Consider the following 15,248-nt stretch of genomic DNA (forward strand, 5'->3'; position numbering starts at 1 on the left):
ATCTGACGCTGTTAGGTATGACCGCAGCTTTCGTATTTTTTTGGTACGTTATGCTGTAACATTCAGTTTTAATTTCATCCGAAGAAGGTGTCCCTTGTGACACCGAAACCTAAGTCACAGTTGTGTTCGCGACAGAGGGCTGTGTTTTTCAAAATTTTGTATTATACAACAGTCGCTGATTGACAGCCATGTTAAAAACCTTATGAAAAGGTAGTTGCAAAGAATGGGATACAATGGTTGAGCAGCTCCTCATAGGCCACATATTTCTGTAGTCAGTGCTAAAATAGATTGAGGTGATCTAAAGAGTGATGACACTGCACAGTGTATTCCACTAAAACTGATACTATGATGTGATTGCACAGCACTAGCATGTTACTTCTACGCCAAAGCTTTCAGTCACATTTAATATTCGTCGTCTTGCTAGTTGACAGAAGAGAAATTATTCAATTACCTGTTCTTCTTCTTCTTCTTTCAGATCGTGGACGGCAATGCGAAGACGGAGCTGAGTAACCGTAAGGATCCGGGCATGTTCTGCGGCGAGACGGAGCAGCCGCAGACGTTCATCTCGGAGACAAGCTTCGTCAAGGTGGTGTTCCACGTGGAAAACTTCACGGACCAGACCTACTTCAGCTTCGAATCCCGCGTGGAGCAGCAGCTGGAGGTGTACGCGCGCTACGGCCACCACCCCGAGCTCTACCCCAACAGGCGCGGCCAGGTTGTGCCAGGGTGAGGCGTTTTGCCACGCGGCCATCTGTAGTCTTTGGATGTGCAGTTGCTACCCGCTTACAACAGACGGTGTCCCCTGTTTTGAACTTCATAGCGTGCGTTAGAACTTCATTTCTGATACCTCTACCTGAGAATTTCATACAAAATTAATTGTTGGTAAGGCGGGTGCTGAGATTCATTGGGAGAGTCCTTAGAAAATGTAGTCCATCATCAAAGGAGGTGGCTTACAAAACACTCGTTCGACTTGTACTTGAGTATTGCTCATCAGTGTGGGATCCGTACCAGATCGGATTGACAGAGGAGATAGAGAAGATCCAAAGAAGAGCGGCGCGTTTCGTCACAGGGTTATTTGGTAACCGTGATAGCGTTACGGAGATGTTTAATAAACTCAAATGGCAGACTCTGCAAGAGAGGCGCTCTGCATCGCGGTGTAGACTGCTCGCCAGGTTTCGAGAGGGTCCGTTTCTGGATGAGATATCGAATATACTGCTTCCCCCTACTTATACCTCCCGAGGAGATCGAGCGCGCACAGAGGCTTTCCGACAGTCGTTCTTCCCGCGAACCACACGCGACTTGAACAGGAAAAGAAGGAGGTAATGACAGTGGCACATAATGTGCCCTCCGCCACACACCGCTGGGTGGCTTACGCAGTATAAATGTAGATATAAATGTAGATGTAGAAGATTTTAGCTCCCTTACAATGAATCGAAAAGTCGAGAGAAATAGGTAAAACATCTGAAACGCGAGTGCAGTATACATTTTGTATTCTATGTCGTTGATTAGGGACACTGATTAGTCAATAAAGAGAACGTGCAGTGACTCGGTCAGAAAGCTTCACAACTCTCGTCAACGGTACGTCAGATTACGGTTTCAGAGAGCTTGTATTCCCACAAATCTTCATCACGTAAAAATTCTTAAAATGTACGCTGTAACTCTAAAAATAAGTAGAACGATTCAACGGTCCCAATTCTAAGGAATACGCTGAGGAAAAGCCAATACTGAACTACCATTGGTTGGTTACTGAGTCATCATATTGGGAATTACGTATGGGCAAAAATACATAAAATTATGTCGATATGAAAATACCTAAAATGTATGATGAAAAATATCCAGTAGTCGCATTTTTGAAAACTATTAATTCATCATTGATGTCAAGATTGTATGATCTCTTTACTAGATGTAAGCAGAAACCATGTGACATATTATTGTCAAAGTAAGCTATGTGAAGGTTGTTTCGATTACTATGAGCATAGGACACACAGTTTTTGTTGGATTTGGTACGTAAACATGCCTTAAATGAGAGTTTAATGTACAGTGACTAATTGTAAATTCGCTTCTTTAAGTTACATAATTCTAACCCACAGACCCAAATATACTTTATTACGATGAATAAAATATTGCAACATGTGATATACACTGGATTGGGGCGTTCGGCTGGAGACGTTAATTGATCATATGCTCGGAAAACAATTAGGGAAAAAGGCGTCTAGTTGTACTGGATTTGAATCTGAGAAGGAGTTGGTCGTTAAGTCTCTCCTGATGACGCGAACTAACAATAGACGCGCGAACTACAGTCTGTAGCCCTTGTTTCAGTAGACACACTTTTTTTTGGGGGGGGGGGGGGGGGCGGGGGATATTGAAACTGAATTTTACTGAAGTTTTTCCCCATTCTCGGCCACCGAGACGTAGAGTTTCTCCTGAAGGATGAACCGCTGCAAGAACCTTTCCCTGCGCTATAGTTCTTCGCATTCTCTAGAGATTTCTTTCAGAGACAAGATCAGACAAGACTCTTTTCGGTATGAGGTACCGATCAGCTGCACTATTGGACAAGTAGTAGGCGGCATTAGCCGATCTGTTCATATTTCGTAGTGGCTAGTTGGGAATGTGTCAACGAAGTTCACGAGTAGCGATGCTAGCAAGACTGCAGATTTTATGTACAGGTTTTGACGTGGGATGGCCTGAAATTAGCGGGTTGGATAGTTTAGTTCACTTTCGTGGCTTTCAAAGAACTTTGTTACACTAGAATCGTGTATTCTACAGCAGATTACCAAAACAGAAGTTATCGCGCAAATCACTTACTTTTACGACTTAGTCACACGAATATAACATTGAACTGCTGTGTTGCGCCAATGCCTTTGGTTCACCAGTGTCAAAGTTGTTACATGGATGTGAAGGTACCTTTTTTTGGAACACAGTCCACAAACTAGGAGATCATCATATGAAATAAGAGGGCATGAATTAGCATCACTAATAGACGTCCAGCAAATTCTCTGATGTGAACGTGTAGAGATCAGTTAGCAATGGTAATAATAATCGGATGGACGCACGTGAAGAGTTTGTAGCCACACCGACCACAGACGAGGAATAACTGTAGATTGGGCAGTAAAGGTTTCCTGTTTCGTGCACATCGATTAGAGGTGCAGATTTTCGCTTTAGGATCACGTTTTTATTGTATAAATCTTCAGTAATTTACAATGTTAAACCACGGACCAACTGCACCACTCGCGAAGTGACCTCCAAGTGGTCGGCCGCAGATACTGCCTCCGAAGATGGCGCTTGGAGTATTTAACTTCACTGTGAAGCGATTTCTCTTTTCTTTTTCATGATTAACCTTAGGGCTAAATTCTCCACAGCCCCATCAACAACGGAATGCTTAAATGTAGCTGTAGTTGTAAGTTGCAAATATTCTGCATATATAGATAGTAGTTTTGCCGCGTTGGTGTAAAAGATAGATTTCAACATTTTTATCAACAAATAAGTCATTAGTGTTGGACTAAGAGCCTTCTTAAGTGAAGTATGGAAATGAATTGACCGTGTTCTATTTAAACAACCATTCTGGTAATGTACCGTTTTTATTTGGAATCGCCATGAGAATCGCAATCAGGGTGGCCGAACAGCGACCAAAATGTAGTTCCTTGTCTCTATTATAATGTTTTCAGATTTTTAAAGTGTACTTCTGGAATGCATTGTAGAAACCAATTTTTTCCATCGAGACTGCGGGCACAGGTTGAATTTTGGGTTTCTTGTAAGCACCTGTTTCGAGAGGCAATATATTTTGTAAAGTGTTATGGTGTTCAAAATGTTTCAGCTATCTCTTAAACGCAGCGGTAAGGTACTTCAGTTTCTACTTTCATGTTTTGTAATTGAAAATTAAGATAGGAGATCCACATCGTCGATGTGAGCAAGAATACAGGTATATGCATATGCGCCTCACTGTTTTGTATATGTCTTAACTGAGATCCTACCATACTGTCAGTGTTTTCCATATATAGCTTTCATCGTCGATTCTGCGGAGAACATCCTCGTTCCTTACGTTATCATTCCACCCAATTTTCAACATTCGTCTGGAGTACCACATCTCAAATGCTTCGAGGCCGGCCGTTGTGGCCGTGCGGTTCTAAGCGCTTCAGTCTGGAACCGCGTGACCGCTCCGGTCGCAGGTTCGAATCCTGCCTCGGGCATGGATGTGTGTGATGTCCTTAGGTTAGTTAGGTTTAATTAGTTCTAAGTTCTGGGCGACTGATGACCTCAGACGTTAAGTCGCATAGTGCTCAGAGCCATTTGAACCAAGCCAAATGCTTCGAATCTCTTCTTTACCAGTTTTCCAACAGTCCCTGGTTGACTACCATACAATTCTGTGCTCCAGGTTTACATTCCCAGGAATTTTTCTTTCTATGACTTCTTTTGGCCAGGAATACCCTTTCTACCAGTGCTAGTCGGCTCTTTATATTCTCCTTGCACCGTCCGTCATGGTTTATTTTTCTGCCTAGTTAGCAAAATTCCTTAACTTCATCTACTTTGTAACCACCAATCTTGATGTTTCTCGCTGTTCTCATTTCTACTTCTTCGATTTACTCGCAAGCCGTATTTTGTACTAATTAGACTGTACATTTCATTCAGCAGTTCCTTCTAATTGTTCTTCACTTTCACTGAGGACAGCAATTTCGTCAGCGAATCTTATCATTTATATTCTTTCACCATGAGGTTTAATTCCATTCATGAACCTTTATTTCCGTCATTCCTTCTTTGACATATAGCTTGTACAATATGGGAGAAAGAATACATCCCTATCTTACACTCCTTTTATTCCTTTTAATCTTCGTCTTCCAAGCTTATTATTCCCTCTTGGGTTTTTGTACATATTGTATATTACCCGTTTTCTCCTACAGCTTACCCCTATTTTTCTCAAAATCTCGAATATCTTGCACCATTTTACGGTGTTGAACGGTTTCTCCAAGTCGACGAATCCCATGACCCTGTCTTGATTTTTCTTTTGTCTTACTTCTATTACAAACTGCAACGTCGGAAATGCCTTTCTGGTGGTTCCACCTTTCCTAAAGCCAAACTGATCGTCATCTAACCTGTTCTCAATTTTCTTTTCCGTTCTTCTGTATATTATTCATGTCAGCAACTTTGATGCATAAGCTGTTAAGAAGATTGTGCAATAATTCTCTCAACTGTCGGCTCTTGCAATCTTCGGAATTGTCTAGCTCATGTCTCTCCGAAAGTCAGATGGAATATCGCCCGACTCAAACATTCTACACACCAACGTGAACAATCGTTTTGTTGCCACTTTCCTCAGTGATTGTAGAAATTCTGATGGAATGTTATCTATCACTTCAGCCCTATTTGATTTCAAGTCTTCCAAAGCTCTTCTAAACACGGACCTAATCTCTTCTATATCGAGTCCTGTTTCTTCTTCTATCACGTCATGGGATAAGTCCTCTCCGAGGCCATCAATGTACTCTTTCCACCTATCCGCTCTCTCGTTTGCATTTAACATTGGAATTCCCGTTGCATTCTTAATGTTATCGTCCTTGCTTTTAATTTCTCTTTTCTGTTTGCTGAGTCAGTCCTTCCGACCATAATTTTTTTTCTATTTCTTCACATTTCTTTTGCAGCCATCCTGCCGCAGCTTCCAGGCGCTTCCTGTTTATTTCATTCCGTAGTGACTTGTATTTCTGTATTCCTTAATTCCCCTAAACATTTTTGCATTTTCGTCTTTCATCGATCAACTGAAATGTTTCTTCTGGGCGCTACAGTCTAGAACTGCACGACCACTACGGTCGCAGGTTCGAATCCTGCCTCGGGCATGGATGTGTGTGATGTCCTTAGGTTGGTTAGGTTTAAGTAGTTCTAAGTTCTAGGGGACTTATGACCACAGCAGTTGAGTCCCGTAGTACTCAGAGCCATTTGAACCATTTTTTTGTTTCTTCTGTTACCCATGATTTCTCGGAAGCTAATCTCTTTGTACCTACGGCTTTCTCTCCAATTTCTGTGATGACCCTTTTCAGGAAAGTCCATTCCTTTGCAACTGAACTGCCTACTCAGCTATTCGCTATCGCAGTATCTATAGCCTCTTCAGCCTCAGAGAATTCAAGCGTACCTCTTCATTCCTTAGTACTTCCGTATCCAACTTCTTTGCACATTGATTCTTTCTGATTAGTTTCTTTATCTTCAGCCTACTCTTCACCATTAGTTAATTATGATCTGAGTCTACATCGGCTATATCTGCTTCAGAGTACCCCTTCAATCCAGTATCCGTTTTGGGAGTTTCTGCCTGACCATGATGTAATTTAACTGAAATCTTCCTGTATCTCCCGGCTTTGTCCATGTATACCTCCTCCTCTTGTGATTCTTGAACAGAGTATTCGCTATTAATAGCTGAAATTTACTGCAAAACTCAATTAATCTTTCTCCTCTCTCATTCCTAGTACCAAGGCATATTCTCCATTAACACTTCCTTCTATTGCTTCCCCTACAACCGCATTCCTATCTTCCATGACTATTTGATTTTCATCTCCGCTTACATACTGAATTACCCGTTTAACATCCTAATGTACTCCACCTATGTCTTCATCTTCGGCTTGTGAAGTCGGCGTATATATATCTGAACTATTGTTGATAGTGACGTTTTGCTGTCGATTCTGACGAGGATACTCCGTCGCTGAATTAACAGTAACTCTCTGCTCTACCTTTCTAATCATAACGAATCCTACTCGTGTTATGCCATTCCCGCTCATCTGGCCAGATATCCTTGTCTCCCTTGCACTGTACTCCACTGACCCTCACGACATCTTGACTGAGCCTTAGTGTTTCCCTTTTTAGATATTCAAACTTCCCTACCATGTTCAAAATTATGACATTCCACGCTCCTATTAAAACGGTTAAACGTAGCCTCTGAGCCACCGAGCTGCTTGTGTAGCAAACCCCCAGGCATTCTGTTAATTCAGTTTCCACACCAAAAGACAGTTTCCGGGTCCTCCTGAAAGAACACCTACAGTTTAAAATCTCCTTGTGTTTTAATAGCTGATGTAAGAGTATAATCGGTGCTGTGTGATGCATGTTGAATCCCTTTTGTCAAGACCAGTTTAATATAACTCTTCAGTCGATGTCGAGGTTTAACCTCGCCACTATTCGGCGAGAAATCGCTTTCAATCTATTCCTTCATGTTAGTCTTAATTACTGAAAGAGCATTCTGGATTGGAAAAAGTTGATGGGCGTCCAATAACATATGCAGAAAGTTAATTTTAACTTCTGCGTAAGTTAACCTTCCATCCAGAACGTCTACATCTGAAACAAAAATAGACACAAAATTGTGCTTTGTGCGTCCTTTTATGAAAATGTAACGCACTGTTTTTAATGAGCGCTCTTCCATTAGAGACGTGAAACTGGGTGTCTCCTGCGTCACAATGGAGGTATTTCCCCATTACCTTCGTCCTGTGGTCACTTGAATATTACGGGGATTCCGTAGCTTTTCCAAAAATAACTTAATGACAACGAAATTTGTCGACATCAAGTATTGTTTGCTCATTTCGTTTTAACGAAGCTGTTTGAAGGAACGTTTCTCTCAATTGTCTTCTTACGAGAGAAGTTCCGTAATTTCCAATGTGCTATTTCATGTTTACCCATTTAAGGTATCGGAAATTTCGTGCCGTATCCAGGTGGGTACAGCCAGCCATAGTAGACTTGTTAATTGTTTTCAACTCACTCTTTCACAAGGTGTGATACGATGTGCAAGACATTGGAATGGTCAATGGGGAAGGCAGTAAAATAATGCTTATACCTGTTGATCTGTCTTTTCATCACGATTTCGAAATTTAATGAGAAACACTTTGGCGTCAAGGAAGCCTGCAGCGTATTTTTCCACTTTTCCATTTTTACAAATGACCATGCTGTTCACAGACTGAGGGTCATGTTGCCACACTCCAGTTGTAACATATTTTTAAATTTTCAGTAACTTTCTTTTTAATCTGTGTCATATTTACTCAATGGTTAATAGCAGTGCCCTTTGTTGATTGCTTTGCGGCTCGTGCATGATCTTTCTACCTACGTTTCACTTTTTTTAAGGACTCTTAAATTTGGAAGCAAATATATACTTATTTTGGGTGTACCAGAAATACTACTACAAACTTTGGGGGGAGTATGCTAGTAGCGTTCAATAAGTAATGCAACACATTCTTTTCTCGACCGAATTCGTTTGAAACAATATGAAATTTGTTGTGAAACATCGTGAAATATTCCCGCTTCAGCCCCTATAGTTTCTAGAAGCTCCGACAGATGGCAGCGATTTACATAGCCTTCTGGCGTCTGTAAAGGTGGTCGCTTCCAAGCGGAGAGGTGTCATTGAATTTCTTTCGGCGGAAAACCAAGTGCATCGCAGATATACATAGGTGCTTGTAGTGTGTCTACGCAGATTTGGCACGGTCTATTAGTGGCCAGGTGTCTGCCATCATCGCAACAAGGTCGCGCAAACCTTCCCATCTCCTGCGTGCGGGCCGGCCGCGCACAGCTGTGTCTCCAGCAATGTAGGAACATGCGGACACTTATTCAAGGTACTCGGCGCACCTCGTTCCTCAAATGGACGTCTCTGTTAGTATTGTTGACACACTCGTCTATCTTTTTGGGGACTCAAATGTACACTCCTGGAAATGGAAAAAAGAACACATTGACACCGGTGTGTCAGACCCACCATACTTGCTCCGGACACTGCGAGAGGGCTGTACAAGCAATGATCACACGCACGTCACAGCGGACACACCAGGAACCGCGGTGTTGGCCGTCGAATGGCGCTAGCTGCGCAGCATTTGTGCACCGCCGCCGTCAGTGTCAGCCAGTTTGCCGTGGCATACGGAGCTCCATCGCAGTCTTTAACACTGGTAGCATGCCGCGACAGCGTGGACGTGAACCGTATGTGCAGTTGACGGACTTTCAGCGAGGGCGTATAGTGAGCATGCGGGAGGCCGGGTGGACGTACCGCCGAATTGCTCAACACGTGGGGCGTGAGGTCTCCACAGAACATCGATGTTGTCGCCAGTGGTCGGCGGAAGGTGCACGTGCCCGTCGACCTGGGACCGGACCGCAGCGACGCACGGATGCACGCCAAGACCGTAGGATCCTACGCAGTGCCGTAGGGGACCGCACCGCCACTTCCCAGCAAATTAGGGACACTGTTGCTCCTGGGGTATCGGCGAGGACCATTCGCAACCGTCTCCATGAAGCTGGGCTGCGGTCCCGCACACCGTTAGGCCGTCTTCCGCTCACGCCCCAACATCGTGCAGCCCGCCTCCAGTGGTGTCGCGACAGGCGTGAATGGAGGGACGAATGGAGACGTGTCGTCTTCAGCGATGAGAGTCGCTTCTGCCTTGGTGCCAATGATGGTCGTATGCGTGTTTGGTGCCGTGCAGGTGAGCGCCACAATCAGGACTGCATACGACCGAGGCACACAGGGCCAACACCCGGCATCATGGTGTGGAGAGCGATCTCCTACACTGGCCGTACACCACTGGTGGTCGTCGAGGGGACACTGAATAGTGCACGGTACATCCAAACCGTCATCGAACCCATCGTTCTACCATTCCTAGACCGGCAAGGGAACTTGCTGTTCCAACAGGACAATGCACGTCCGCGTGTATCCCGTGCCACCCAACGTGCTCTAGAAGGTGTAAGTCAACTACCCTGGCCAGCAAGATCTCCGGATCTGTCCCCCATTGAGCATGTTTGGGACTGGATGAAGCGTCGTCTCACGCGGTCTGCACGTCCAGCACGAACGCTGGTCCAACTGAGGCGCCAGGTGGAAATGGCATGGCAAGCCGTTCCACAGGACTACATCCAGCATCTCTACGATCGTCTCCATGGGAGAATAGCAGCCTGCATTGCTGCGAAAGGTGGATATACACTGTACTAGTGCCGACATTGTGCATGCTCTGTTGCCTGTGTCTATGTGCCTGTGGTTCTGTCAGTGTGATCATGTGATGTATCTGACCCCAGGAATGTGTCAATAAAGTTTCCCCTTCCTGGGACAATGAATTCGCGGTATTCTTATTTCAATTTCCAGGAGTGTATGTGCCCGCTGGGTTCCTGGCCTATGCGGAATTGCTAGCACGTGACGAAGCTGATGGTGACAGTTTTGTGTCGAACATCGTCACAGGCGATGAAGCCTTTAGCAACGTGTCCCGGGAGTCCACAGGACATTTTGATACCATCCGAGGGTATCTAAAATGGAATCACATTCTCCAATATGTCGACAGAATGCGTTGAGAGTCCAGCATAATGCTTTTAAATAATAACTCAAGATATGAAGGTATTCGCTACTGTCCACCACAGCTGTAGACAGTGATTAAAAGAATGTTACGAAGTGCAGTACGACTTGAAATTGATTATTGCTTGGCGGGAAAGAAAAGATAATTGTAACGTAGTACCCGTATAGTCGAAAGACCTGATACCTTTCAACTCTACCATCGACATGTAGTCACTGTAATGGGTCTTCTTTGACTCTTTGGGGAAAAAAACCCTCACATCACGTAAATCCAATTGTGTGAAAGGTAGATAACAGACAGAATATTATTAGAAGAACAATGAGAATAACTTCGTCGGTCTGGGAATGGTCCTAAATTTGTTAAACGGGTTAGTAAAAGAGAGATAGCGAGCAAGAGAAAAAGAGAGTTGCCGTGCAAGAGAGAGGTGAAGGAGAAACTTCAAACACAGCAGCGCGCTTTGTAACGGATTTGCTTACCCAATGCAGCACGAGTTAAGAACGTCATTACTTTCTCCGTCGTATTTTACGCAACCACTAATAAAGAATGAAATACAGAAGCACAAAAAAGGCTGTGACACACACCGTAGTTTCTGCCACACTTACGGTTGCTTGCGGAGTAAAGACGTAGATAATGGTTCAAATGGCTCTGAGCACTATGGGACTTAACATCTGAGGTCATTAGTCCCCTAGAACTTAGAACTAATTAAACCTAACTAACCTAAGGACATCACACACATCCATGCTCGAGGCAGGATTCGAACCTGCGACCGTAGCAGTCGCGCTGTTCCGGACTGAAGCGCCAGAACCATTCGGCCACCGCGGCCGGCAAAGACGTAGATACAAAACAGATTAAAGAACTTTTGTGTGCCAAATGTAGCCCCCACCACGATTGAGGTTTTACGTAAGAAACATATTCAAACAGCAACAGTTCGACGATTAACTGTTTACTAAGGCGATTCTTGAACAGTTTCATGAAAATACGTTCTAAATAAACATACATGTTTTACTCTCCAGGAAGAGCCTATAAATGGGTAAGCGGTAATAGTAATTGAACAGAGTTCGAATAAAGAAATGAAAAAAAAGACCTACGGAGCTGATTACAATATAGGCGGAATGCAAGCCTGTCTTGGGTTAGGCAAGGTTGCTTAATCGACTCTGCACATATGTCGAGAACTTGCTGCCGTTTACATCCAATGGTTTATTCTAACCACAGGAAGTTTAAATCCGGATGAGAGGGCACTTTCAATCCAGGAGTCTTGCCAGCGTTCCACCTCGCTTGTTGTACGGAGGCGAGAGTGGCATCCCTCTGTGTTATGTCATACGTCGCAGGTCAAAGCCAGGTAAATATACGTAACGCAACGCTTCACTCTCTACATGCGTTACGTTACTACTTGGCTGTAGATTCATCAAAATGTGATAAAATTAATTGTTCTCTGTCAACGAAGTTCTCAGATCGTCTTATGGAATGTAGACGTGCAAGTTCAAAACACTCTCTCCTTTGCAAAAATGTGTGTGCAGGAAATTTAGTTCCTTGTATCTCTTTTTAAATACGAAGGGTTCCTTGTGACTTACGAGAATACGTATTTACGTCTTAGCTACGTGATCCTGAACAACGTGGCGCAAGCCGCTGGATGGGGGTCAAGGAATCGCTTGCACCCGCAAATGTGTTCGTCTCGTTCGCGACAGGCTGTGGGCGCTCTCGTGAGGGAACCAGAAGTACACGTTTGCCAGCTACATTCATACAGTGAATGTAACTGCGATTTTAAAACATACAGGGGCATTACCAGTCAAGTCCTCATTCTTAGTGAGAGCCACACTTGAAATGCGCTACCCTTAGCTGTGACGGCGATATCACCAGAAAATTAGTCGTGTCTGTGGCTAATTGAGAGATAACTGTTGGATCAGAGCATCCGATGACTCGGACGACATAATATGAAATATCATGACCAGTAGGCAAGGTGCTTTGCGAAGGCGTCGCAGACTTATTTCGTGAGCTCTGGGGGTGACCCATCTTTTACCTCTGTCTTTCCAAAAGACTGCTCGAATGATTAGTTTACAAGGCTACTTCGAACATCCTTCCCCATCCCGATTACCACTGATCTTTCTTCCTATCTTAAATTATGTAAGTGTATACCATACGAGCGGTTCTAAGCTCTACAGTCTGTAACCGCGCGACCGCTACGGTCGCAGGTTCGAATCCTGCCTCGGGCATGGATGTGTGTGATGTCCTTAGGTTAGTTAGGTTTAAGTAGTTCTAAGTTCTAAGGGACTGATGACCACAGCAGTAAGTCCCATAGTGCTCAGAGCCATTTCAACCATTTTTTTTTTGTATACTATATACATACCAAACAACGCTACATCACATATTGGACAAGAAGGAGCAAAGTATTTAATAATGCTGTGAAAACGAAATTTAAACTGTATATAGTTCACCTAGAATACAATGGAAAGTACATATGATATGTTTCAAAAAAGATTAACAAAATGTATTTACCGTTATGGGCAGTGTAAATATGAAACTGTAGTGGAAGTTCTTACCAAGGAGGCTTTAAGGAAACGTAAATAGAATTGAAAAATTGGAACGGAGGCACAGAAAACTAATAAAAACAAAACAGATAGTCTGTAATAAATCTCTTAAAACAACGACAAATCAAGCTTATGCATCACTTTAGCAAAATCGGAATTTTGTCTAGAACACTGTATAAATTTGTGGGAGTCGTGGGACGGATTCGTTAGTAAATTAGACAGCCAATGGCATGTAATATAATAAAACATTTTAATCAAGTGGAAAGTGAAACATGCAAGCTACATTTTATGGCCATGGCTTACTCGGTTGAGTGTTATAAAAAGCTATGGTCTGATGGCAAAGTCCAAGAGGAAACAGAAGACAGAAGTGTAGATAATGTAACATATACAGAAATATAAAATGCATTTAACTCCATTGAAGACAGAAGAAATACCTGCTGAAGAAATTTATGTCAACCAAGGAGTATACCAGAGATGTAAAATACAGATAAAAATTTCCTGAAATCCGTGACACGCTGTACAAGACTAGATATATTTAAAAATGACAATGTTCAGAGAGAACAGAACATTTTTTTAACAGAAGGTGGAGTCAAAGAATGAAAAAAGTACTTCACACTTGATCAGGTTGCTAGAAAGATATTTGCCGTGCACAATGAATTCTAGAAGAGGCATTAGAAGCAACGCAGCATGCCATTATTAACAGAGATACATTTTCAGATGTAATGTTAACTTCGGGCAATTTTCGCAGTATATATAAATAACCTAACGGATAACGTCAGAAGTTCCATAAGGATTTCTGTGGATGGTGCTGTTGCTTGTAGAGAAGTGGCAATGCTAGAAAACTATAGCGAAATCCTGAAAGACCTGCAGACGGTTGACTCTCTGCGGATTGACAGTTGACCCTCAACATAAATGTTACACTTTACGCAGAAAGACACTTCACTCTAACATTACACATTTAAAGAACAATCACTGGAGGTAGTTAACTACTCTACTCCGACCGAACAGGCCTCGGAAGGCCCAACTGTACCTACCGACCACCGTGTCATCCTCATCGATAGGCGTCATTGAAAACGGATACGGAGGTGCATGTAATCAGCACACCGATCTCCCGGCCATTGTCAGTTTTCATCACCGCAGCCGCTACTTCTCAATCGAGTAACTCCTCAATTAGCCTCCCAAAGGCTGAGTGCACTCCGTTTGCCAACAGAGCTCGGCAGACCATGACAGTCAGTCACCCATTCAAGTGCTACCCAAGCCGAACCGGCGTTTCCACTGTGGTAAGGCCGATGCAGGAGGCAGTTATACCAATTAAATACCTAAGAGTGTGCTAAAGGAGAGGTTTAAAGTGCCAGGACTACACAAAACTAATCGCAGGCAAATGTCATTCGTTGTAAGAGTTCTCAGAAAGTATAGTGCTCCCGAAAGGAAACTATGAAACCCTCGTCCGAGTAACAATTGCTCTTCAATCTGGCGTCCGTATCACATAGCACTGAAGCAAGAAATTAAGAAGATCCAAAGAAGACTAGCTGGTTTCGTTACGGGTCCATCTACTAAACTCGAAACGGTGACGAAGATGCTGAGCCACCTACGCTGACAGAAGCTACAAGAGAGTTGTTTCTCATCAAGGCGTGATTTACTGTAAAAAAATTCAATTGCAATGTTCCCAGAAGAATAAAAAAAAAATATTATTTCTTCCTATGTGTACCTCGCGAGAAGACCTTATAGGTACAATTAGCTTAGCACAGGTTGCTTCGCTCTCATAGATTGTATGGTCTGAATTTCTTTTACTTTTCTTTAATCCAATTTGTAAGTTGTCACGCCCACTGAACATGTGTAAATCTACATACTGTCCAGTCTCCTAAAGAGTGTCATAGATTTCAGGAAATTTCTTTTCTGTATTTTGTAGTTCTGGTGTACTCCTTGGTTGACATAAATTTCTTCACTTGGTATGTTTTCTATCTTCAATGGACTTAAGCACATTTCATAATTCTGTAATTGTTATGTTATTAAATTTCTGTCTTCTGGTTCATCTAGGATTTTGTGGTCAACCCGTAGCTTTTTATATCGCTGGCATGGCCATAAAATGTAGCTTGAATGCTTCACTTTCAAATGTTCAAATGTGTGTGAGATCTTATGGGACTTAACTGCTAAGGTCATCAGTCCCTAAGCTTACACATTACTTAATCTAAATTATCCTAAGGACAAACACACACACCCATGCCCGTGGGAGGACTCGAACCTCCGCCGGGACCAGCCGCACAGTCTATGACTGCAGCGCCCTAGACCGCTCGGCTAATCCCGCGCGGCCGCTTCACTTCCCCTTGGTTACGATGTTCGATTATGTTATGTGTGATTATATTTCTATTTAAGGAGCATAGCTGTCCTATGACTCATTATACGCAATTCATATACTATTCCTTACAAAACTCCGCTTTGGCTAAAACTGTGTACCCCC

General features: G+C 43.2%; 1 protein-coding gene across 1 annotated transcript in view; it reads left to right on the forward strand.

Annotated features, from left to right (window-relative positions):
- The first annotated feature begins 511 nt into the window (after nucleotides 1-511).
- Nucleotides 512-15,248, forward strand: part of LOC124775431 — a 95,817-nt gene continuing 81,080 nt past the window's right edge. Inside the window, exon 1 of the mRNA XM_047250263.1 lies at nucleotides 512-726. Coding sequence (XP_047106219.1) covers nucleotides 527-726 — 200 coding nt within the window. The 5' untranslated portion in view covers nucleotides 512-526. The remainder of the gene's footprint in view (nucleotides 727-15,248) is intronic.

Source organism: Schistocerca piceifrons, chromosome 2 (genome assembly GCF_021461385.2).
Source record: "Schistocerca piceifrons isolate TAMUIC-IGC-003096 chromosome 2, iqSchPice1.1, whole genome shotgun sequence".
NCBI classification, from domain to species: domain Eukaryota; kingdom Metazoa; phylum Arthropoda; class Insecta; order Orthoptera; family Acrididae; genus Schistocerca; species Schistocerca piceifrons.